This window comes from Athene noctua, chromosome 1, assembly GCF_965140245.1.
Source record: "Athene noctua chromosome 1, bAthNoc1.hap1.1, whole genome shotgun sequence".
NCBI classification, from domain to species: domain Eukaryota; kingdom Metazoa; phylum Chordata; class Aves; order Strigiformes; family Strigidae; genus Athene; species Athene noctua.
The window spans coordinates 117,057,108-117,080,037 of NC_134037.1; the positions used below are offsets into that span (position 1 = coordinate 117,057,108).

At 42.9% G+C, this 22,930-nt stretch overlaps 1 protein-coding gene across 1 annotated transcript in view; it reads left to right on the plus strand.

The window, feature by feature from the left end:
* Nucleotides 1-813: 813 nt before the first annotated feature.
* The window catches only part of ABHD12 (abhydrolase domain containing 12, lysophospholipase), a 43,822-nt gene continuing 21,705 nt past the window's right edge, over nt 814-22,930 (plus strand). The window contains exons 1-2 of the mRNA XM_074900588.1: nt 814-1,070; nt 21,437-21,561. Coding sequence (XP_074756689.1) covers nt 919-1,070; nt 21,437-21,561 — 277 coding nt within the window. The 5' untranslated portion in view covers nt 814-918. The remainder of the gene's footprint in view (nt 1,071-21,436; nt 21,562-22,930) is intronic.

Consider the following 22,930-nt stretch of genomic DNA (forward strand, 5'->3'; position numbering starts at 1 on the left):
TATGGAAGGTGTCCCTGCCCGTGTCAGGGGGATTGGGGCTGGATGATCTTGAAGGTCCCTTCCAACCCAAACCATTCTATGATCTCAGTGCTTCATTCCCATCCTCACTGCTGAGTCTAACAGTAAGGGCTACTGCTAGTTTTGCCTCTCTCTGAATCCTGTGTCAGCTATGCCATTTCCCCATGCTCAGGTGTGTGCTGTAGCTTAGCCTCTACCCCTGGGCTGGGTCTCACAGCCTCTCCAGGCCCATGCAGAGCAGGTGGTGGTCTTCCATTCGCAAATGCCCTGTGTCCCATTGGCTCTTCATGCGGAAGCAATTTAATAACGCCAGGCTCATCCCCCTGCTGCCCTTTACGAGCGGCAGCTTGGCAAGCTGGGTGTCCATTCCAGGTGCTGGGCTGCCAACCTTTCCAGCCACCTGCAGGCTTCCATGACATCAGAGGGGTTATCTCCCAGGTCCCTGCGCTGGCACACGCACCAGCGCGGCAGCTCACGCTTCAGCACAGGGCAGACCAGATGTGCCCCGCAGCCCCAGGAGAGCCGCTTCGCTCCCAGAGCCGGCAGGGTCATCTGCTCGCACCACCGCTGCTCCGACGCCCAGTAGAAAGCGAGACCCCGCGCCTGAACCTGACTTTGGCGCACACGGACACCGGCCCCGCGCCCGCGCGTCGCGGCTCCGCCTCAGGCCCTCAACAAAATGGCGGCCGGCGATTTTGCCCGCAGTAACGATGGCGCCGCGGTCCCTCCGAAAGTGCTGGCAGGCGGTGCCTTCGCCGCGAGCCCCCTCCGGAGGCGGGGATTGGCGGGGACGCCGGCGGGGCGGGGCGGGGCGGGCGCGGCGCAGGGAGAGCGGCGGCTGTGCGCGGCGCCGCTCCTGCCGTCTTCGCCGCGCCGGGCCGCCGCCGCCACCGCCACGGCATGAGGAAGCGCAACGAGTCGGTCACGGTGGAGCATGAGCGCGCCGCCCCCGCGCCCGCGCCCCTCGACAAGGGCTGCAGCCTGAGGCACAGCCTGCGCCTGCCCGCCGCCGCTGCCGCAGCCGACGCGGGCATGAAGCGACCGCTGGGCAGGTGAGCGCCGCCGTGGTGGCGTCCCTGCGCCGGGCTTTGTTATCCCCCCAGTCCCCGCCGAGCCGCGCCGGAGGGACCCCCGGCCTCGGCCCCTCCGCCACCCGCGGCCGCAGCACTGTCTCCCCTCTCCCCGGCGGGGACTAGGACCTCGGGCGCCTCCTCAGCCTGGTGGGGGGGCAGGGGAGGCGGTGGCAGCGGGGCTGTGGTTTGCGAGGAGAGGGAAAGAGTCATTCGCCCCCCAGCACCGCAGCAGCCGGCGGCCGAAGAGTCCCCGGGGGCTAGCAGGTACGTGGGAATGCAAGATGTTTCCCACCTCGGTTAGGCTTCCCCGGGGTTTGTGTGACGGGTGAGCAGGTCCCGTCCCCTCGGATGCTTTCGGGTTCTCGGTACAAATACCTAATTAAAGAGCGGGGGGTTAGCGAGTCCTGCAGACCCCGATCTGGCCAGCAAAGGCTGGAAGAATTTGGTTTTCATACCTGAGCGTTGCTTCGTCCAGCCCCCTTCGATATAGGCAGGCGTTTGCCTGAAAAAAAATGGCTAGCACAAAATCCTCTGCATCAAAGAGTGTATGTGGAGGAGCGGGGGACTGCAGGTAGGATGTCTTTTTTGTCTTTTTTTTTTTTTTTTTTTTTTTTTTGGAAGAAGTCAGTCTTTGTCAAAGTGATCTCTTTCCTATACTTGAACGAGATTTAGGTGTCGGTAGGAGAAGTTCATATGCATGGCTCCGTTGAAAAAAGTTTTAACTGTGGCTTTTTGCTAGCTGTGTTACAGTTTTAAACATTTTGTATATATTTATGCTGGAAAAATATCTGTGTTCCTCAAAAAAAAAGAAAACTGACTGTAGCAATAGAAGGTTAGTTATAGTTATAACTTATAAAGTTATAAGATGGAACTTTCTTTATGCAAGATTTCAGGGGGGTGTAATGCACAACGAGGACCGACTCACAGTTGCAGAGGGCTGGGTAGGAAAAGATGCAACCTTTTAGTTTCACCTACACCAGTATAGTGCTTTTCTTTGACTGCGTTTTGTAAGCGTGAAGACTATTTAACAGTCGACTTACCTGTGCGGTTTGGGTAACTGAAGCCAAATTGCTGTGCTTCAGGAATACCGCAGCTTGTTTAAAAAAAAGAAAAAACCAAAACGCATCAGTGGGTTCCTAGAAAATGAGCCAATGTGGCTGTTTCTCTGGTAAATTTCGTGAGACTTTTTCTATTCTCATAGACAAAATTAACATTTGGAAGTAACTTTTTTCTGTTTGTGACATGGATTTTTGTCATGTCCAAAGACAGAGGCTTTAAAACGTTACTTCTTTTATTGGTTAATAGCTATTCAATTTTATGCCCTGGAGGTAAACCTTTGGGATGTTGTCAGCGCTCTGTGTTATGACAAGCTTTTGGTATTTGAAAATGGCGCTGGGTTGATCTCTTGGATTCCATGGCTGTGCAGTAGATCAGACTCTTAGTGCTCTGCTTTTATAACATTTAAAATTCAGCGTATTTATTCCACTTGTCCAAGTGGATAACTTCTAAGACCAGTGGTAATCAAATGATGGCTTATTAACATCTTCAACATTATGAATGGCATTCACGTACTGTTTACTTTTACAGTGATGAGCATTGAGCAGCCCCTAAGAGCACATAGCACAGGCTGTTGGCTTGATCTGACAGGCAGGCACTTTGTGGAAACCAGGCACAGCATAGCTATTATATACACAGTATTGTGAAGGCCAAGTTAAAAGCAGGGAAAACACATACGATCTGTGGAAAGTTTCATTGTATTTTTTTTTTTCTCTATTTTCATATTTAAAAATGGTCATCGGGCAAATTTTCCTCACTTTTCTCCATGTTGAGACTTGGAAGCCTGTTTCAGAAATGCATGAAGTCCTGCATGCATTTTGGGCACTTCTTTTTTCTCGTTTTGTGTTAAGTCCTGTATTTGATACAGAAGTGTTTCTCAAATTCTTGACGTAGGAAAGCCTTATTTGTTTGGAACTCATTTTCCCTTTTCCACATCTCAAGATCTCTTTCTAAGGAGAGTCCTGTAGTTCATCCTGTGCAGTGTTGCCAACATGATCTGTGTTTGTAACTGAGCAAAAGTGCGAAGTGGAACAATCACTTCTGCTGGTTTTTTTCCTGCTCTCCTGGGTTGGGTTGTCTGCCTTTCTTATTGACTTTCAGTGGACCTCCTTCGTCTTCCTTATCTTGTGAGCCTTCAGACAGTGGTTTGCAGGTCTGGGTCTGCCAATACCTTCCAGTTATGTGTTCTACAGGATAACAAATACTCTGCTGAAGTGTGAATCATGCAGGAATGGGAGCTCCGGGCAGAAGGTATGATGCCTAGAGATAAGGTTGTTGTCCAGAACAACCACCCTGAGTCAGGGCAGACAGCTTTCTAGCTCTGTATCCCACTTTTAGCAGCGGACTGCAGTGGGTGTTCAAGGAAGAACATGGGGAGGGTCTGTATACAGTGGACCGGCCATTTATGTGGCCAACAAGTTGATGTACGAGTGTCTAGATCCTCGTATTTTAATATGCAGAGTCATGCTGTTGTTGCAGCATTCCTTATACCACTGGATATAAAATCAGTGTTTGATTGTTACCAGCGTTACTCCCCAGCTTGCCGAAACTGTAAGGAGGTGAAAACTGCTGCAAGGTTGCTGGGGTGGTGGAGGTGGCATAATAATCTGGAATCAGGGATCTCTACCACAGCAAACTATTCTTAGCAGCATGCTTATTGAGGAAATAGTTAAAATCAGCACTTCTGGTGGATGTGAATTCTGTGTTCAGGCGAAGTGGGGCTGTCTGCATTTCATACTGCTGTTATTTGGTCTCTCTGCAGACTTGGGAAAACAGCAGATATGTTTGGCTTCAGTATGTGGGTTTCATTTTTTTCCTTTGTAAATGATACAAACCACTGGTTCGAAAAGCAAACCGACCCCACGCTAGCCTGAAGTGGCTGCGTAGTTCTGCAGCCAAGGGCTGATCATGTGGCAGATCCCGTGGGTCGGAAGTGCGGGGGGCTGCAGGCAGCGGTGTTTGTAATTACAGCAGTGACCAGGACTGGAGAGCTTGTGTGTGCACTTCCTCACGTCCAGTTCCTCAGCAAAGGCTAAATAGCACCATAATTGCAAATGTAAGCAATGTTTATAGAATACAGTATTGACTTACCAGCAGCTTATTCCTGCAGCAGTATTTTTGAATTTTACTAGCATTTGTCCCTCTGTTTTGGTTCAATCATATCATCACCATGGACTTACATGGCTCAAGACTTAAGTGGCTTTGGCTAGTGCATACTATAGGCAGTGTGGTTTTTCTTAAGCGGTTTACAAAGAGAAAGGAGCAAATAGGTATTTCTGGTTGTTCCCCCCCCCCCCCCCCCCCCCCCCGGCTAGCAGTAAAATGCAGTGTGGTGGTTATCTGAAACTTTACCGGTAGCTACTTTAAAAGTTTGAATGATTTGTTTTTTAAAGGAACTGAGATATTTTGTCTGAAACTATTAAATTCAAGAATGCAGTACTACAGAAGCAGCATGCAGTGCTTGGTTTTACTGGTATGTGTGTTTTGTATGCATGGCCATTCCTCTAATATTTGTGTTATGATGCATTTTCCAGGTGACAGTGTTTAAGCTGCTAGATGGTTGTTAAGGTAGCATTCTGTTTTGGGTAATTGCCCTGACTCATTTTTGTGATCAGTATCTCTGATGTTCAGAGGAAATGCATTTGAGCAACCTTAGATAGAGAAAACCTTTATGTGGGAGCACAGAGAATAAAGAAAATCAAGTGAGCTTAATACTGGCATTAATATAAAAGCAAGTTCTCCTATGTCATTTCTACTGAACTCTCATCCTGGTGGCAATCACATGTATATCACCCTTTACTTCTGTGATGTAATCGTTACCTGTACCTCATTAATCCCAATCAATAGTCAGACTATAGACCTGAAGTATGAATTTTGCCATTTCCTATTCTCCTACAAACGCCTGTATGCTGCAAATGTTAAAACTTGTTTTTGCCTCTCTCCATGCTGTGAAGCAGTGAAGAACTGCAAATACCATGTGTGTAAGCTGTATGTCTTGATACTTTTGTCTTCCTGCATTGCTGGAGAAGCCTGCTGTCCCTCAGGCTGTCTCTTCAGTTCCTTCTGGTATCTTCACTCCTAGTGACCCCCTGTTTCTGGCACAGGTCCCTGCAAGGTGTGTTTTGGCCCTCTTCCACTGCCTGTGTATCCTACAAGCTAGATCTTTTTTATCTGAGTATATTACAATTTGGCATAATTTCAGTTGCACTGTAGTCAGCCATGTTTGCCACCTTGTTAGCTGTGTGCAGTTCTCAGCTCGTGCTTTCTCTTGAAAGGCAGAAGGTTGCTTTTATGGTACCCTTTCCTGGGTATTTTATGAAAATACCCTGAGGTGCTGAACACAAGAGGCTGCAGCAGTCTGTTGGTATCTTCCCTCTGCTGCGTCTGAATTTTACTGGAACAGTGAGTGTGCCCAGATGTGTCAAATGAGTTGTGTAGTGATCCTTAGTGTCATCCAGCCCCAGCAACTGAAGTGCTCCATGTCTTCCTGTGTCTCTTTGGATTTAAGCAGCACTGTCTTTCCTCTGACAGGAAACCTAAACGTGGCCATCTCTATTATATGTCCATCCATTCCCTGCCCCCCTTTCTAGGCCTAGGCTCTTTTTTCCTGATGTTAATTGTCTAGAATCATTTGCACAGTCTTTTATGATTATTCCAGTCTGGTCATTGTAGCAGAGATGACAAATTTTTGAATTGTGTTCCTGAAAGTTTTCGTCAATATCTTCCTTAAGATTTTTTTTTCCTATGTGACTTTTGTGCTGTTGTCCCTCTTAGTGGCTGTCTTCAGGTTAAACCAGTCACTTGTTAGTGTTCTTCAAGGAGGAAAGGTGTTGCTTATATAGAGACATCTCATCAGTCCTGCGGCTTTTTCACCACTTCCACCTTCCTACTGGGTAGTTGCTGCTATTTCAGCTGTTCTTGATAGTTGTTTTTGAGCGAAGTTCAGATAGGAGCTTGAAATAGTTTCCAGTCACTTGCCTGTGCTTTCTTCCATAGCAAGTACAGGTTGAATTACAGTGCCTCATTTGTGTAAAATGTGTAAAAGCAGCTTGCTCTGTGTGGGGATTTTTTTGTAGTGTGGGTTTTGGTTAGAATTCTCTTGAAGCAGATACACAGTAATATTTTGCTCAGATTGGTCAGAAATGGGATTGTGCAATACCACATGTGTCTGACTATCTTTTTTTTTATCAATGGGAACTCAGTGGCTGTGTCAAAATCCTGGTTTGTCTCATGCATTGTCAGCCATTTTGGTAGCTTCTGGCCAAGTGAGTACCTCTGAATTGCTCTCAAGTTACCAGTTTAGGTGTTCAGTCTCTGTATCATCTTCCCAGCTTGTTCAGCCTTTGCAGACATTGTAATTCTTCTTCCTTGTGCTCATCTTCTCTCTCCTCTTTCTCAAAGAGGTATATAATTCATTCAACAAAAATAGCAAAACTCCCTGCACTGTGGGGAGTTATTAATTAGTGTGAGTTTTTTAAATCTGGGATTTTTTTCTTTAAGGACTTACTGGTTTGTGAGGCCATAGTGTTGATGTGTAGCTGACTCTTCTGTGCCTCAGTATGTTACTGTTAAAGCCTATCTCACTATGTTCATCACTGACTTTGGTTTTTGTGTTAAACAGTCTTGGTTTACTCTCTCAAACATCTCTCTTGAGACTCCCAGCATCTTCCTGCAGGCCTGTCTGTATGATCTAAAATTTCTTGGATCCAACTTTCCCATGAGTCTCTCTGGATTTTCTGTAATAGACCACAGCATTTTTCTGCTGCATCTGCGCTGTGTTATGTCATTCTACAATCTCATAGTCTGAGCGGTTTTCTCAAGTCCCCATATTTCTCATGGAGAATTCTGCTCAAGCAGGCTTGCTTCAGGATGAAGACAGTCTGTCCTCTGAATTCTGTGTTGGTCTCCTTGAACGCTGTATTTCATTGTGGTGCCCTACTTATGTATCATGTGTGCCTCTAGGTTCAGTTGCTCTGCTTTGATGGCTTATGCCTGAATTAATAATTACTTAAGTGTTATTATTTGCAACTACTTTGTAATTCCTGTAAAGTCTTTTTCTACTTAGTAGCTATATGAATTGCAGACCTCTGCTTGTTTTGGTATACCTAAACTTCCTAATTATGGGTGGTTCTGGGTAACTCCTGGGATCAAGAGGACTTTCTAGTCATCTCTGGAGTGAAGATGTCTGTGGAGACCAGGGTCTTCTCAGTGTTGTCACAATCTTCTCTGGCCTTTCTTCTCAACTGTCCACTACAGGTTTCTTGTGGCATACCAGTGAGTGTAATCATGGGTTGGGTTGTTGGCCAGCGTGACGCTGCTCTATAGGATAACCTGCTAAACTGAGCTGCTAACATCAGGACAAGTCCTAGGTTCCCGTGTGTGCTTTTCCCTCTAGATACCCTTTTTTCCTCTGGTATTCCCATGTCTATTTCCATCCTGTTTTCGCTTACACAGAGGATCAGTGGTCTACTTATGACAAGCTAATTTTTGAGGATGACTTGCTTTCATGCTATAAATGGCATGTAGTTGCTGAGCCAGAAATCTAGTTCTCTGCAAATGCAGTCACAGGTCATCACAGCGACTTTGTAGGTTTTCTCCAGGAAGCAATATATATGTGTTTCTTTTTCATGAAAACAACGTTGTGTTTTCATTAAAACAAATTATGGTGGCATCATTTTCTCTCCAGAATCTGTTGCTGTGGTACATGCAGGAGGCCTGGTATACCTGAGCAGGACTCCTGCTGTGGATGAAGAGTCCTGCCTGCTGAGTCCGGTTTCTTTTGAAAGGCACCATGATGTCCTCTTAAGAGGCTACAGCTAATTTACTTTATCCTTCCAGGCTTGAAGAGCAGGTCAAATTATTTTTGTAATCATGACAGGATGTGAAATTAGTAAATAGGCTTCTGCAGCAGTACTGCTACAAAACCCTTGGTTTTGGAAGCTCAGTGGGTAGCTGCACTGTGTCATGTCATTGGTGTTACAGTAGTGGACAGCTTCTGACATCAAGTGAGTGATTGTAAGCAAGGGAGATTCAATAAGGCTGTAATGTGAGAGCACTACGTTAAGGTAGCTGTGACTGAATCAGTACCACAAAGATTAAAATAAATTAATTCTGGTGTATTAAAAGGGTAACAGGAGACCTAGGAGACTTTAAAGCCATTAGCTTGAGGTGGAGTCTGGGCAATTTTAATGGTAATAGTTAATTTGCAATTCAGTGGAAGAAGATTTAGCAGCTAAATATATATACTCATGAGAACAGATCTGCCCCAAGGAAGGGAGGTCTTGGTATAAAATGTGACATGTTTGTTAAGATTACAGCCTGGTTGATGAAAGTATCAGTGGTAAAATTGCTTCTCCAAAGCACTTGACTTTGTACTGTATTTTATTGAAAGGGCTTGCATTGCTAATGGAGAGCATGTTATATGTATTGCAGACTGGCTCAGTGGAGAGAGAGACAACTGGGGACTTATCCTGGGATTGGTGGTGGGGCTCAAGGATGTGTAATTTTGTATGTCAGCCATCACAGTGATGAGACAATTACTGTTTGTGAGGAGGAGAAAGTTGATGAGAGCTGATGAATAGGGCAGTCAGCAGTCTGGGGCAACTGGTGAGATAGTGAAAAGTCACCAGAACACAGGTTAAATGTAGCTGTCCATAAGGCAGGATGGTGGGGGAGATTGTAGAGGTTGTAATTGCGGGATGGGAACTGTGAGAAAGGGTGAAGTTGTTCTAGGTAATCACCTCTGCAAGCTGTCATGTGTTCTGTCACAGAAGCCTGGCACAAGTATTGCCTGTCCAGGAGTAAGGCTGTGATCTGTCTTTGCACTTTAGCCTTGCATCTTTTTCTCAAAGCAGCAAGTGTTAGTAAAACAGAGCAACACTGAAGTTCAGAAATCCGCCTCTTCCTTATTGAGGGCAATTTAAACTCGCAAGCAGAATCTCCTAATTTTAGACTGTAAGCGCCTTGATCATTTAAAGCATGACTGCTGAACTGAGCTAACTGGATGAATGTCTATGTTTACCTTCCAAATCAAAATGTTTGTTTAACCCAGATTTATTTCAACATTGTAACTCTTACTGAGTAGTAGAGCTATAAAAAAAGATTGTTAGACTAAAAATTAAGTTTTAAAACACAAACACTTGAAAATATTTGAGATAAGACCTACAGCTGCCCTCTCCTTGTTCAAAACAATACCAAACCACAGAAAGAGAATTTTAGAAATCTTAAGAGCATGAAAACCCCAGGCATCAAAGTTATCTTCTGAATCTGGCAAATAACTGAAGCAAAACCTTCCAGTGGAGGGCGTATAGGATTGAGTAGTGCAAGTAGTTTAATCTTTGTGGAGTTTATTAAAAACAAAAAGAAACATCCTGTATGGTGCCCCCTCCCCCGAGTAGATCGGCCAGTTTCTCTTTTTTCCATAACTGCAGTGTCTGAATGGGTGCTGAATAGCTTTAAGCACAGATAACATAATATAAAATTATTCTTTTAACATGTTTTAAGCCCAGAGTTTTTTTCTCATATCATGCTTGGGAAGAAATAACAGTGTTCTTTGGTTACCTCCCTCTTGTGTTTTAGTAGGAGCAATGTATGAATAGCAAGAGCTGGTATTCCTTCTCAGCCGCTGAAAAGAACCACCAATGGGTAAACCAAAATGTGGGCCCTACATCTCACTTATAGTACACTTGTACATCAGGTACAGGAGGACAAAGAATATTTGAGACTTCAAATATTCTTTCCTGTAGTATCTGTGCTGCTGTTCTGAATGTGAATGGCTATGTTAAAATCAAATTTGTACCCACTTAAAATGCTGGTTAATTTTTCTTGCGGAGGAGATTGGTGTTGAGTAAGTGAAATCAAGTCTTTTGAAGCTTTGTCTGTCTTGTTATGAAAGGTGTTTAGAATAAAGGAATTTGTGTGGCACAACAGGAAAAAAAACCCTCTTGGAAGAGTATTTTTCAGTGGGATATATGCAAGCTCGGAGCAGAGAACAGTAAATGCATTTACCCTGTCTAGAGACTGATTTGCCTTCCCCTGGCAGTGGCAAACTTCCCCTGAGGTGACTCTTCTGAGACAGAGAAGCCTACGCAAATGAGGATGATCTAACAACTGGAGCTTTGGAGTCAGGGCTTCCAGGCTGCAGCTACTTGCTTGTGGAGGAAAGTGTGTGCAAGGTGTGTAAGAACAGAGTAGATTTTTAGACTTTAGCATCCCAAGGAAGGGAAGCCTGGTTCTGTTTTCTCCCCTAAAGTAGTCTTGTTTCACTTGTAGAGTTTTGATTGGTTTCAGAGCAGCTCTAGGAAGCAGGAGTAAAGCTGACAATGTCAGTTTTATACTGCTGAATATGAAAACTGTGAATTGGACACAATCATTGGAAATAGCCCATTCTCTTGTCCTTGCAAATCCAGCAGAAATGCACTGAATAACCTTTTCTTCCAGTTTCCGATAGCTTTGTGCTGTCTCTAGTAAAGCATTTTTTTTCCCTTTTGGTTACTGGATTAGGGACCACATTTCTCTTTAAACTTTGTGACAGGCTGATGTACAGTGCTGCAAAATATTCTGTTCCCATGCACTTAAGTAGAATCTCCAGCACCTGCTTTTCACCTTCTTTCAGTATGTGTTTTCTGGTGTGGCTCTTTGGAGTTTTGTAGTATTAGCAAGGGTTCTGATTTTAATTGTAATTAATTTTTCAAGTCTTTTTCTTTTGGGGTTGTTTTCTGAACAAGATAGATGATAGCTAAAGCTCAAATCCCTGAATAAACCACAGATGAAAGCAGGAATGGATTAATCTTCCTGGCTGTATGCAAAATAACCCCCTGTTCAAGGTATGTCAGAGACTGACAGTGATTCTATATCTGTTCATACATCTGTTCTTTAATCACGGCTATTGCTTTATGGCCATGTACTGTTTGTTAAGTCTCCCTTTTTAAACAGGTCACAATTACAGAGGGCACAGTGACTGCCAGCTAAATGTAACTGTGCTGAGCTGATGGTCGGCGTATGTAATGTTTGGCATTGTTTAATGTTCTTGTTTGCTTGTATGCCTCTAACAAGGAACTGTTGGTTCATTGTAATCAAAATGTATTACTAAATGATGTATTCTGTATCTGAAAGGGGGCAGTGTCACTGCTAACACAAAAGCATTTTTTTTCTTCAGGCTTCCAAGGAGGAGTGGCTTCTGATCTCTGCCAGCAAAAGCAGAGCTGTCTAGGAGAAGTATAAAATGACCACCTTCATGCATTGAAAAGGAAAAAGGTCTACAATACACAAATGAGACTTTTGCTCAGGTGGTTTAAAAGAGAGCCAGAGCCACAGAGCCTGCCAGTAGTGGTGATTCTCAAGTTCTGCGGCTGGTGGCTGTTTCTCAAAAACTGTTGTGTGAAAAGAAGTTTTCATGTTCACAGAGTTGTGCAGCTTGGAATTATGGACCTGTTCATACATGTTTATCCATAGGAACAAAGTCTGAATCTATGGATTTCTGTTATTGCTGCAAGGTTAACACACCCATGCAAGTCTGGTGGATATACAGCATGTTCAGTTTTAAGTGGTGGTAGGGGAACTGACTTGGTTGTGCTGAATACTTTTTCAGTTATGGAACGAATTCAACAGTTAAAGAACATTTAGGAACTGTGGTGGAGTGTTGCATGTCTAAATTCGTTCTGCTCTTGAACTTTTGCTTGTGCACCCTGATATTCCTCCCCTGTGAAGGAGAGTGTGGGTAGAGAAAAATGAGCTGTACTGCTTCAATAAAAATCTGATTTGGCTGGCCTCAAGCTCCTGTTTTGCACTTCCGGTTTCAGTCTTTTTGTGTTTATGTTCTGTTTTTTCCTCTTGCATTTGCAGACAGCTTTGCATTCCCCAGCTCATGGGCTAGTGAGAAGGCTGTGCCTTTAATATAAACCAGCTGTCAGCTGTGAAATGAGTAGAAAACTTAAGAATTCAGTAAACACTGTGGAGGGAGTGTACTCGCACCACAGTAGTATCTCAATGCCAAGCTCGACTAAAATCTAATGTGGGTGACTTCAGATTTGATTAGTGTGAGTAGCATTGCTGGAGAGCTCTGGAGGAAGCCTACTCCTAGAATTTAAACAAAGGCTTCATATTGGTGCGAACTAAACAGCTGTTGCAGAAGATGTGTTCAAAGCAAGTCAACACCCTTAAAACCCTAATCCCCAAGTCTGCTTTGGTGTCCCAAAAGTAAATTCTTCAATTGCCTAGGGCATAATTATTCATTGTTTGCTACATACTTAAAATAACAGAAGCATCTGCTACTTTCTTCTTCAAACACAGCTTTTCTGTTAGTCTTGCCACACACAATTCACACTAACACTAATACCATTTTATGCAAGTATTGAGAAGTAACATAGCTGTTGCTTAGACCATGCTGTCAGTATACATTTTAAATAAATCAGTGCTATATTGTCAAATGTTCAGCTCATTCTCATCACCTGGTGTGACACATACAGATTTTATGCAATTAGAATGTAAGTTACCAAGACTGATGTTCCAAGCTCCTGTCCTTCAAAGGAACTGCTAATACTTAGTGATTTTAATTAGACAAGCAGTGTTTGTTACTGCCTTTCAGGGGTAGTGGGGTAGTCAGTTTAGGTGATAGTTGTAAAGAGGCGACCCCAAGGCAGGGCATTGGGAAAGGATGATATGCTCGAGAGGGGAAAGTTAGATGTAGCTTCCATTTCCCTGTCCTGTGGGGGGTGTAATCAGCAGTGCCTTCCTCTTCCCCCTCTTGCAGCACTTCCTCTGTCCTCTCTTGGTGCACTGAGGTCTTGATTCTTGCAGGTCCTACCCAAGATCTTTCTGTATTCTACAAGCTGAAATGTGTTTGTTAAGGTCTCAATAGCTGGAGCTTGCTGGCCCCTTCTGAAAAACCCTATTCATTGAGATGCTCTCCTTTACTTTGCAGTTACATGTTTTGGAGAGTCAGACCTGAGTTCTTGTAAGTGACTGGCTAGATGGCTTCCTCCTTGCTTTTTATTGTTTTAAGTTAACATTTAATCACTTGATATTGATGAGGAGGCACAGAAGCAGTCTAAGTGAGTCTGGCCTGTGAGAGAGGAGCTAGGTAATGAAGTGGTGGACTGGGGCCATTTGGGAGCTTGAAGTTTCAGACCTCATCTGCATTCAGCTAGTTGGAACCACACTGCCTAAAGCTCTTACCAGAGCCAAAAGGAGATGCCCTGTAGGCAACAGCTTGTTTTGGGGCTGAACTGGGTAAGGAAGCCTCAGGGAAGAGCTTGGGAATAGGCAGTTTGTGAGGAAGGAAGGGGAAAGACATTGCTGAAGAGGAACATGTCAAAGGCAGCAGTTGTACAGTCTCTGTAGGCTGATGCCACTGCCAAAAGAAAAGGTCCTGGAGGCTCCTTTGGACAGGCTTTTCTACCACAACTGCTAAACCATCTCTACAAACTGAATAATTTGCAAAGCTAATTTTGTATGTATTTGTATGTATCTGCTATGATGTAGATACAGTTTCAAGTCTTTCCTATGATTAATTTTCTTTTGTGGCCACATTAATGTTTGCCAACTACAGGCTGCACAGGTATGGAAGTGAATGGAAAGTGTGGTAAACTGCATAGTTTACCAGTGTAGAGCTTGTCCAGTGAGCTTAGGTAACTTCTCTGACTGAAAGGTGATGTGGGGAGATTTTTAAAAAGATGATAGAAATCCAGTAGGCCTAACTGAAGGCGGCATCAGTAGACATTTGATTGATTTTACATGGGACAGTGTTAATGGAAAATAAGAGGTGGGATGCTGAAAGTGCTGGTTAGCATATAGACAAAATATTCTGGTTCTGTTTGCTGACATGCAGCACTTCTCTGGAGCTGTGTATGCACTTTCACTGTCATTCTGTGATACTGCTATGAACAGTGAAATAAGCTAGCGCTTATGATAGCTTTCTGCTTTAGAAATACAACATACTATTCAGCAAAAAAGAAAAAAGGAAGAAAGCAATTTTTGCTATAATAGCAGCAAAGAAAATAATATATTTCAGTAGCTGGCAGTGTTTTTCTGTGGTTAGAACATTTTTTTTCCTGCCAAATGTTAACTCAGAAGGTTTTATGGGTGTACGAATATCTCCTTATTGATGCTGATTTTTGAGCTTTTGCCTCTGTTGGAACATCATCACTTACCGTGAAGTGCTGACAGACACTGTTGGTGGTATGTCTATTTAAAAATTAAGTTGTCACGTATTCCAAGGAACCTGAAGGTGGAGCTTGCATGTTTGAAAGCTTTTTCAAAAGCCTCAGTTTGCCTTTCTCTTCTTTCTTCTATGAAAACACATAGGCTATAAATTTGTTGCCTTCCCACTGCCTTAAGCTCATTATTCACATTAATTTCTCTTTTAATTAAAAGCTCATCCCAATTGTTTGCTCCTGGGTACAGTCAAACTAATTAGGCTGGTGGGAGCTGTGGAGTGGAGTAGCTTTTCCTGGGCTGGGTCTCTGCCGGTGATGGTTTGAACGCCTTGCTCCATCCTAGCTTTTTAAGGACAATATTTAAGAAGGTGTACTTAGTGTTTTATTCACCTTGCTCTCCCCTTCTCTCGTTGGTGTAAATAGGACCATTTAGTAGCTTAGCTGGATTTAGAGATAGCTTTTTCTGCCTACCGGGTAAATCTTTGTTCAACTTTTGAAGTACTCTGGTACCCTTCTCTTTTTCTAGGTAAAATCACTGTTCAGTGAGAAGTCAGTCTGATTTGTTGTGTGAACCTGGCAAACTTTAGTCCGTCTAGCTCGGCTCTGCGTCACCAGAGGGACATTCATGAAGCATGGGCTGTTGCACTTCGCCAGAAGTTGGTGGGAGGAATTAAGCAGACAACTGTTTTAGGTAGTGTGTCCTTTGTAGGATGGGGGAATGGACTGGGTGACTTCTTGGGATCTCTTAAAACCTCTTTACTATTCATGTATGTATGACATGGCTAAAATAGCCCCTGATTTCAGATGCTTTTCTTAAGTGATGCACATTTTGGATGCTACAGTGATGAAAGCCATAGAATAAGGTATGAATTTGGCTGTTTCGTCTTCTGTACCTTTGGCATAGAATGGAAATTTACCTTGGATTAATTGACTCATACTTCCTGGTGACAGATCTAACAGCACTTAATGCTTGGCTTTATGTGCAGATGGATTTGTACTTGAATTAGAGGCTGTCAAAGAACAAATAGATACCCAGCCTTTTCTGTCTTGTCCCGATAGCTGAAAGATCAGGTTGTCTTTTGCAACATCAGAAAGTAAACTGTATCTTTCAACAGGCATGGCATGTGTCAGTAACAATTTATTCTGGTGCTGGATGCTTGAAAAATCAAGTTCTTTACCATTGTAAAAGCTGCATGGTTCTCTGCAATGAGGTATCTTCATTCTTTTGAAGAAGTGCTGAAGTGCTGATACTGTAGTGCAGTTTAACTTTTGAGAGAGAGACTAGAATATTTCTTCTGAAAGAGCAAATGTTCAAGATTTTAAGTAACTTTTTGTAGGAGATGGCAAAGGAATCTGGTAGAGCTAGATCTTTCCAAGAGCAAAGATTTTTAGGAATTGGTTGAAGCTAAAAGTCTCTGAGGATTCAGATACCCATGCACTTTATGTCCATGATTTTTTAGGGGTTGTTTCCAGGACTGTGATTTAGGATTATTTTTTTTTAGATGATTGCTTGATCCCTAGAATAGCAAGATGAGTTTGAGGCCTTTTGATTTTTCTTTTTGAGCTGTTTTGCAGTGATCTGATCCTGTTAGAAAGGATCCTAATGCCAAAGGGAGGGATCAGTTGCTCAGATGCTAAGAGTCCTGGCAGATACTGCTGTGTTCCCACTGGCTTTTCTGAATTTGGGGAAAGATCTCTTTTCAGGATTACATGAATTTTCTATAATTCAGCCTCCCTGTGCTCTATACAGTGCCTCCAGTGAAGCAGAATTAAGGCTTGGCTGCAGATCTTTAATTGAGGAGAATTCTGCATAGCTGGGCCTGTAATAAAAGAATCATGTGGTTGCCTGTTTGCCTATGCAGCTTCGTTCTCTGTGCACAGAAACCAGGAGGGGATAAACGCTTTGACATTAGCATCTTTTCAGTTTGCAATTGGCTGCACATAAAGCAGGTTTTGCAGCAAACCAGGGGAGAAAAAGACCTGTATTGATCTTGTAGTGGAAAATTACTTCATTGCATGTCACTGCACAAGCTGTCTAAAAGCTGCTGCTGATGTTTTGGAGATGAGACCCAGTGCCTGCCTGTGAACTACCATTTAGGAGCTAAGAGACTTGCTTGCTCTGAATGTGCTTTCACACAGTTGGAAAGCTGATAGGTTTTCTCCGTTTTCTTTTATTTTCTTGGCAGGGAACAAGTGAAATAAAACAAAAGGTTAATCAGCTTGGGTGGCTCAGATGGCCTGTGTGAAGGGAGAAGAAAAATGGGGTGATCTTTTCACCCTTCAGGACCTGTAAGAAGGAAGAGTCCTGTGCAGCACCAGTGTCCAGACTTCCTGTAGGAAGGGAAGATAAGAGCTCTTGAAGAGCTAGAAACCATCTTCTGTTCTTTAAAGCAAGGCTATCAACGAAGGCTGGAAGGCTCGACAGCACCTTGATGTGTGGGTTGTCCTGCCCCATGTGTGGTGTAGTTGCTGTGTTGTTTCTTATGCCCCTGTGTGCTTGGGGCTCAGTTGCAGTTTCCAGGTTGTAGAATAGGTTGTTTTGGTCACAACTCTTCTTTACCCAAATAAATTAATCTCAGTCCTTTAAATTCTCCCTCAGTTTTTTGAATCCTTTGCCCATGTCTTTGTCTACATCATGATTGTTATGTTCTTGATCCTTGTCTGTGGGGAGGAATGTATTGATTTTTTAAAAAAAGTTTTCTGTTAGAAAAGTGGGGGAAGGTGTTCTTGTTATGCCATTATTCATGTTAGTTTTTTTCTTCCTCTACTACTTTTAAAGTCACTTTTGTCACCTGGTAAGGGAGGTACTTGCATGACCAAGAATGAAAACGGTCTTGGCTCTCCACATTCCATGCTCTGAGTTTCTGCTGGGAAAAGATTGCCAATTTACAGTTTGAACAGTTGATGATTTGAGGGACATCAGAGCAAGTCAGCGAAACAGCATTTGCTGAACAAACATAGTCTCATACTCAGGTGTCTGTGAGCATTTTGTTTTACTGTTGCCTCTGCTAGATAACAAAGGCCATGTGGAATGTACATGCATTTGTCAGGTCCTTTTGGACACAAGCCCAGCATGTGTGTGTTTCTGATAAATTTTGTTCTTACTCAACTGCAGCTGATACCAGTCTTGTGTTTCACCCTTGGTCTGCCCTTTCACCCTTGGAGCACAGCTGATAAGGAGATCCTAATGGAAACTCTTCTGGTGTACTTGTGATGCAGAAGTGATTCAGATGCTCTCCAGGGGAAATTATTTTAATCTGAATTTATATGCAGAACATGCCACAGTAGTGTGATCGTTGGATACTCTGTTTATGAGACCTCCTGAGTTTGCTGGAGAGGAGGGAGAAACACCGATACTGTGAATTAAAAGATGCCCATAGTAAATTTGATTGCCTTTGCTGCTCCTTGCAGACACACTGTGATTGCAGACCACAGGTTGAAATCCCCGTTGTGTGATGGTGCAGTACTTAAATCTTAGTTTGGCAGCTGTATTCCATGGTGAGACAAAGGGTGTTTGTTCCTGCAGTTCCCTTAGTGCTGATAAAGATAGCACACTCAGGAGAAGATGTCATGAGAGGACCCCCAGCTCCTCTTCGCCAGCCAGATACTCTTACTGTCTGCCCAAACGCAAGATATGCTTATTCTGAGTGAATATAGAACTTTTGTCCAGGTGTAAATTACCAGGAAAATTTTGTTTCTGTTGTCACACTTAGGGACAAGACTCCCTTTTTTCAGATTCAGGTATGTCTGGAGAGAAACTCTTATTTTTCACATTCACTTCAGAAACCTGCCTGAAGAAAAAAACTCTTCAGATTTTGCCTGTGTTTGGACAGAACCCAGGAGCTGGGCAAAAGCCTTTGGTGAATGAAGGGAGAAAATGCAATGTCAGTGCAGATTTTTTTTTTTTTTGGGGGGGGTGGGGTTGACTTGGGGTTGGGTGTTTTGGGTTGGTGTGGGGTTTTGTTGCTGGTTTGTTTTCTTTAGACTTTTTTTATTGTTCTTGGAAATCTATTTATCATATTCTTTAAGGTCTTCTATTTGCAGCTTCTTATTCTCTAACTCACTTGTATTTTCCATCTAAGACTGACTGAATTTCCTGGTGAAAAGCATGTTGCTGCTGCTTTTGCCCGAGCACACCAAAAGCTCCCTGTGCAGGGCATTTATTTCCCGAAACAGCTTTTCTGCAGAGCAAGAGCAGTTTAACTACATTGCTCGCTAAAGACTTATCTGATAATTTTACAATGTCTGTACTTCAGACTTGTCTTGGATTTATCAGCAGAAGAGAAGCTGTTTGTTGATGAATAGAGGCTTTGCCCTGGTTGCATTTTAAGTAGATATCTCCCTGGAGATGAGGTGTATATGTCACTGTACCGATCAGCGTTTGGTGTGGGGTACAAGAGCAAAGGAAGAGATGTTTCAGTTCCGTTTTAGAAAAGAGAGACTGAAGTAATTCCTGAACTCTGACAGCATTATTTGGACAATGTCTTTGGCATTTTCTGTTCCTGGTTCCAGCTTGCGGCTGGGTCATGCTAAATGCTTTTGCAGCCCAGACATCTGAAGTTCCTATGTTTTGATGTGCTCTGCTTTTATCTAGAGGAGTTCAGACCTGACTCTGGTGCCTTTCTAAATAAGTGGGTTTTTCTCTGTAGGGCTGAAATTGTGGCATATATGAAAGTCCCCAAGGAGAGGTCTGTTTGGCTGCAGCAGGGTCTGGGACACAGGCAGAACAGCTTTATGGAAAGCCCCATCCTGCCTGGTTGCTCACCCCAGTCACTGTTCTCTGTGGGAAGGTGGTGATGGCAGAGTCACTTCTCAAGTGTGAGGCAAAGGGAAACTGCAAGGTTGTGTTAACTCTGAGCAACCAGCCAAATGAGGCAAAAAGTTTTGATGAAAAGACACACTTCTCTCATTGAAGAGAGTTAAATTATATCCTGATTGCTCAGCAACAGTGATCTCCCCTCCCCTTCTCTTCCACAAACCTTTTCCAGTGATGGAAATAGGTGGTATGTGCTAATGTGGGTGTAGGTGTGGAAAGCTGGTTTTAATTTGAGTGGAGAGAGCTGTGATCAGTTGTGATTAGCCCAAGCAAAATGTTGTCTGTTTTTTTTCCAAAGTTTTGGGCTTTGCATTTGTATTTAGCTGACCTTACAGCATTTCACACTGGATTGCTCTCCAGACCCTGGGTCTAGAGTACATTTTCTGGGCCCCTCTCAAAAACCACAACTGTAGGCAGACTTTCTGTGTTGCTTGCATACTCAGGACCTCTTCCTCCTCCTCCTCTATTTGCTGCTCTTCATGAGGCAGAGGTGGGTCAGTCTAAGGCTTTGGTACTCAATAATGTTCTTCTAAAGCCCCTGTGTGTACTGTTTCCTCTCTCAGTCCTTTGCTGTTTCTGCTTTCCTTAATACTTTAGGAAATTGGGCTTGAAGTATGGAAATGTCACTGAAAGCCTTGTTATCTTTCTTCACCTCTTCATTGTCAGTTTTGCCATGGGAAGTATTAAAATCTGTTGAACCTTTTGACATGGGCCTGTTGCAGCCAGAGCTGGTTAGCAGTGTCTTAGTAGTACATTTTCCTTCCCTCTTGGAAAATGGCAGTTCCTTTAGCTTGTCAAGAAAAGTGCATCAATTTTGATGGTAGATGTTTCTGAAGTCCAGAATATGGTGCCTGGGTGAGAGGAGACAGACAGGTACTTGTAGGCAGGCAGTAGTGTGATGGAGGCGGTTTTTGGCAAATAGGAGGATAGCCTATTCCCTGTATAACTACCCTAGCAATCATGCAAAAAATTATGCAGGTGGGGAGGCTGGAGTGTCTCCTTTTTTCACTGTGCTGAAAAACTTCCTGAGAGTCTTGTCTTGGCTTTAGCCTAGGGTTACAAAAGCTGTTGAGATCTTGAAGATTTGGGTGCATGATTGAACTATTTCTATCCCAGTTCTACCTGTACACTTGTATTTCTTGTAGAAATGCTTTAAAAAGAGGTTTTCAGGCTCTCTATTTGATAGTTTCAACTAGCTGACAGCATTTAAACCCTCTTAGCACTAGTGTGGAGAAAATTCAGTGTGTCAGCTGGTAAAATTGCCAAATGGGAGATCAGTTTTTCCAAGAGGCATGAAATTATTTATCTCTGCTTTCAGCAGCCAGCAGTTCCCAATACTGAGAAATGGTTGCTCACTGACATGCAGTGTGGTTCCTGCTGGAAAGCAAATGAAGTTGTGTTGACTGAAGGGTTTACATGCATTTTAGTTCTTGATTGCAATGGTGTTGAGCGTCTCAGTGTTTCTGCCCATAAAATGTTAAACAACTAGATCATTGGAAGTACACCTTTATGTATACATACATGCATATATATATATATATACACACATATGAGTGTGTATGTGGTAATTATTCTGAGGTAGTAAAGTGTATTTCAAGAAACACTGCTTAACTAGCTGCTGTGTGATTCTTTCATTATTTTTTTGTTGGTGGTGCTTTGGGTTTTTTTGTAGCTTACTCTTCCCAATCAGAATACTTAGGAGAAAATAGAAATAAAGTGTTGGGGCAATTGTTCCAAATCAGCCTGGACTTGTAGAGGATGATGCTGCAGATAAGAAATTTCATAATGTTTTATAACTTAGAAAGATGTGCTTTCCAGGGCCTTGAGAGGTATGAACCCTTTTTACCTGGACAAGGTGAACGTCTGCTCCAGTCTGTACATGAGATCATGTGTGATTTTATCAGTCTCATTACACATAGTTCCTTAAAGACTGAAAATCTAACTGAACAAAATCTTGCTGGTAGCAATTTAAGTGGGAACTGCACTCATTTGGTGACAAACATGTGATCTGATTTTCTAGAGGGCCTGAAATCTGTTAAGTCAGCAGAAAAAAATCTCTTGTTACAGAGTGTTTAAAAATGTAATCAGTGGGGAGTTTCTATCCCTTTTTCTAAGCTGCTATCATCAGCTGACAGTTTGGTTACTTCTGCTTCTCTCAGACAACTGAGGCTACATAAACTGGTTTTAGTTTTGTTTAAAGAGTAAATAACCAGGTTCAAATATACCAAGCACACAGTTTGTTATGAAAATTGCTTCATAAAATTTCTGCTGTATTCAGGTCCCTCTCTCTTTTTTTTTTTTTTTTTTCTTCTATACAGGCGATACGGATTATGGTTTCGATTGCGGAAGTTAATAATCTGGTTGCTGGGAGTGTACATAGCCATTCCATTTCTAGTAAAACTTTGCCCTGCTATTCAGGCAAAGCTGGTCTTCCTAAACTTTGGTAAGTGACTCAGTCTATTGGGTGGGTGAGGGGTGAAGGGGAATAATGTCTTTATCTTTCAGTTGTCTGCCTTCACTTTCATCCTGCATGTGTACAGCTTGTGAAGGATATGAGCTTTCACAGGCTGTAAGTTCTTCAAACTAGAAATGCCTTGGAAAGCATTTTCTGAAGCCAACTTTTAGATGAAAGGGTCTCCTTCAGGAAAACTGTGCTATATGTTGAGTGCATTTTTCTGAGGGGCTCAACAAAGTTGCATGAATAGACAGCAAGTAAGTGAAATTTAAATCCGGTGAATTGCTTTCCAGGCAGCAACTCTTCACGTGAAAACATTTTAGGAGAATATTCGGGTTGGGACAGAAGAGGCCAGTTCATGTAGTCAGTTTGTGTCTGCTTAGCCTTTGCACTTGGTCAAGCAGCAGTACAGTGAGTCTGCTGAGCTGGCTCAGCTCCCAGGTTGCCTAGGGAGGCCTGAGCATTCACAGGATGGAAAATGATGGAGCATCACTGTGTGAGAGATACTTCTTTGCAATCCAAATTTGTCTTTAAACCTCACTTGTGTTTTGTAATGAAGTTTTGAAAAATATCTTCCTTTGATTGCAGAAGCTGGGAGGACCAACTATGGATATGTTGCTTTTAAATGAACTTCTGTCATTTTGATTGCATGCTCTGTATATTCTAACACTTTGGATCATGGTCACTGTGAAGTGTGCACATATGTGGGCCAGCTCTTGTGCCTTGATTGTCAGAACTGACAGCTGGATAAAGTGAATAATGCAGGTTACTTCCATTTTCATCATCTTGCTTTTTCAATAATGATTGTAACTTGCCCTTGCAGAGTTTTGTAGGTCTCCCTGAAGATCCTACCTCTGTTAATTCCCACGTGACCAAAATAATTGTTCCGTAACAATTTCTTGCACTAGGACTTGAACTAATATCACTGCACCATGGTTCTTACTGCTTTCTATAATGGCAATTGGACTTTACTTGTGACAGTACTCCCATGAAAAACTATTTGCCTGAATACAAAGTGCATTCTAACACAGTAGAAGTACGTTGGCATTTGAGTAGTTCTTCTCCACTGGAGAGTGACCTTCAGAGAAATGATTTAGGGTTTGCACTATCACATTGTTTTTTTTAACCTTCTGAGTATAAATCACTACTCTTCAGCCATCTTTTTCTCCTCCTTTTGTGTAGTTTGGGATTTGCTTCCTAAACAGTAGCACAGAGGTTCAGCAGAAAGTGATTCCATTTGTTTCTCAAGATAGCTAAAGATGAATTGGTAGCCGTGCTGCCACTGTATCTGAACCAATGTCTGGATTTGTTCTTGTGGACAGACTTTTATTCCAGATTATGAGATAGGCATATGGGT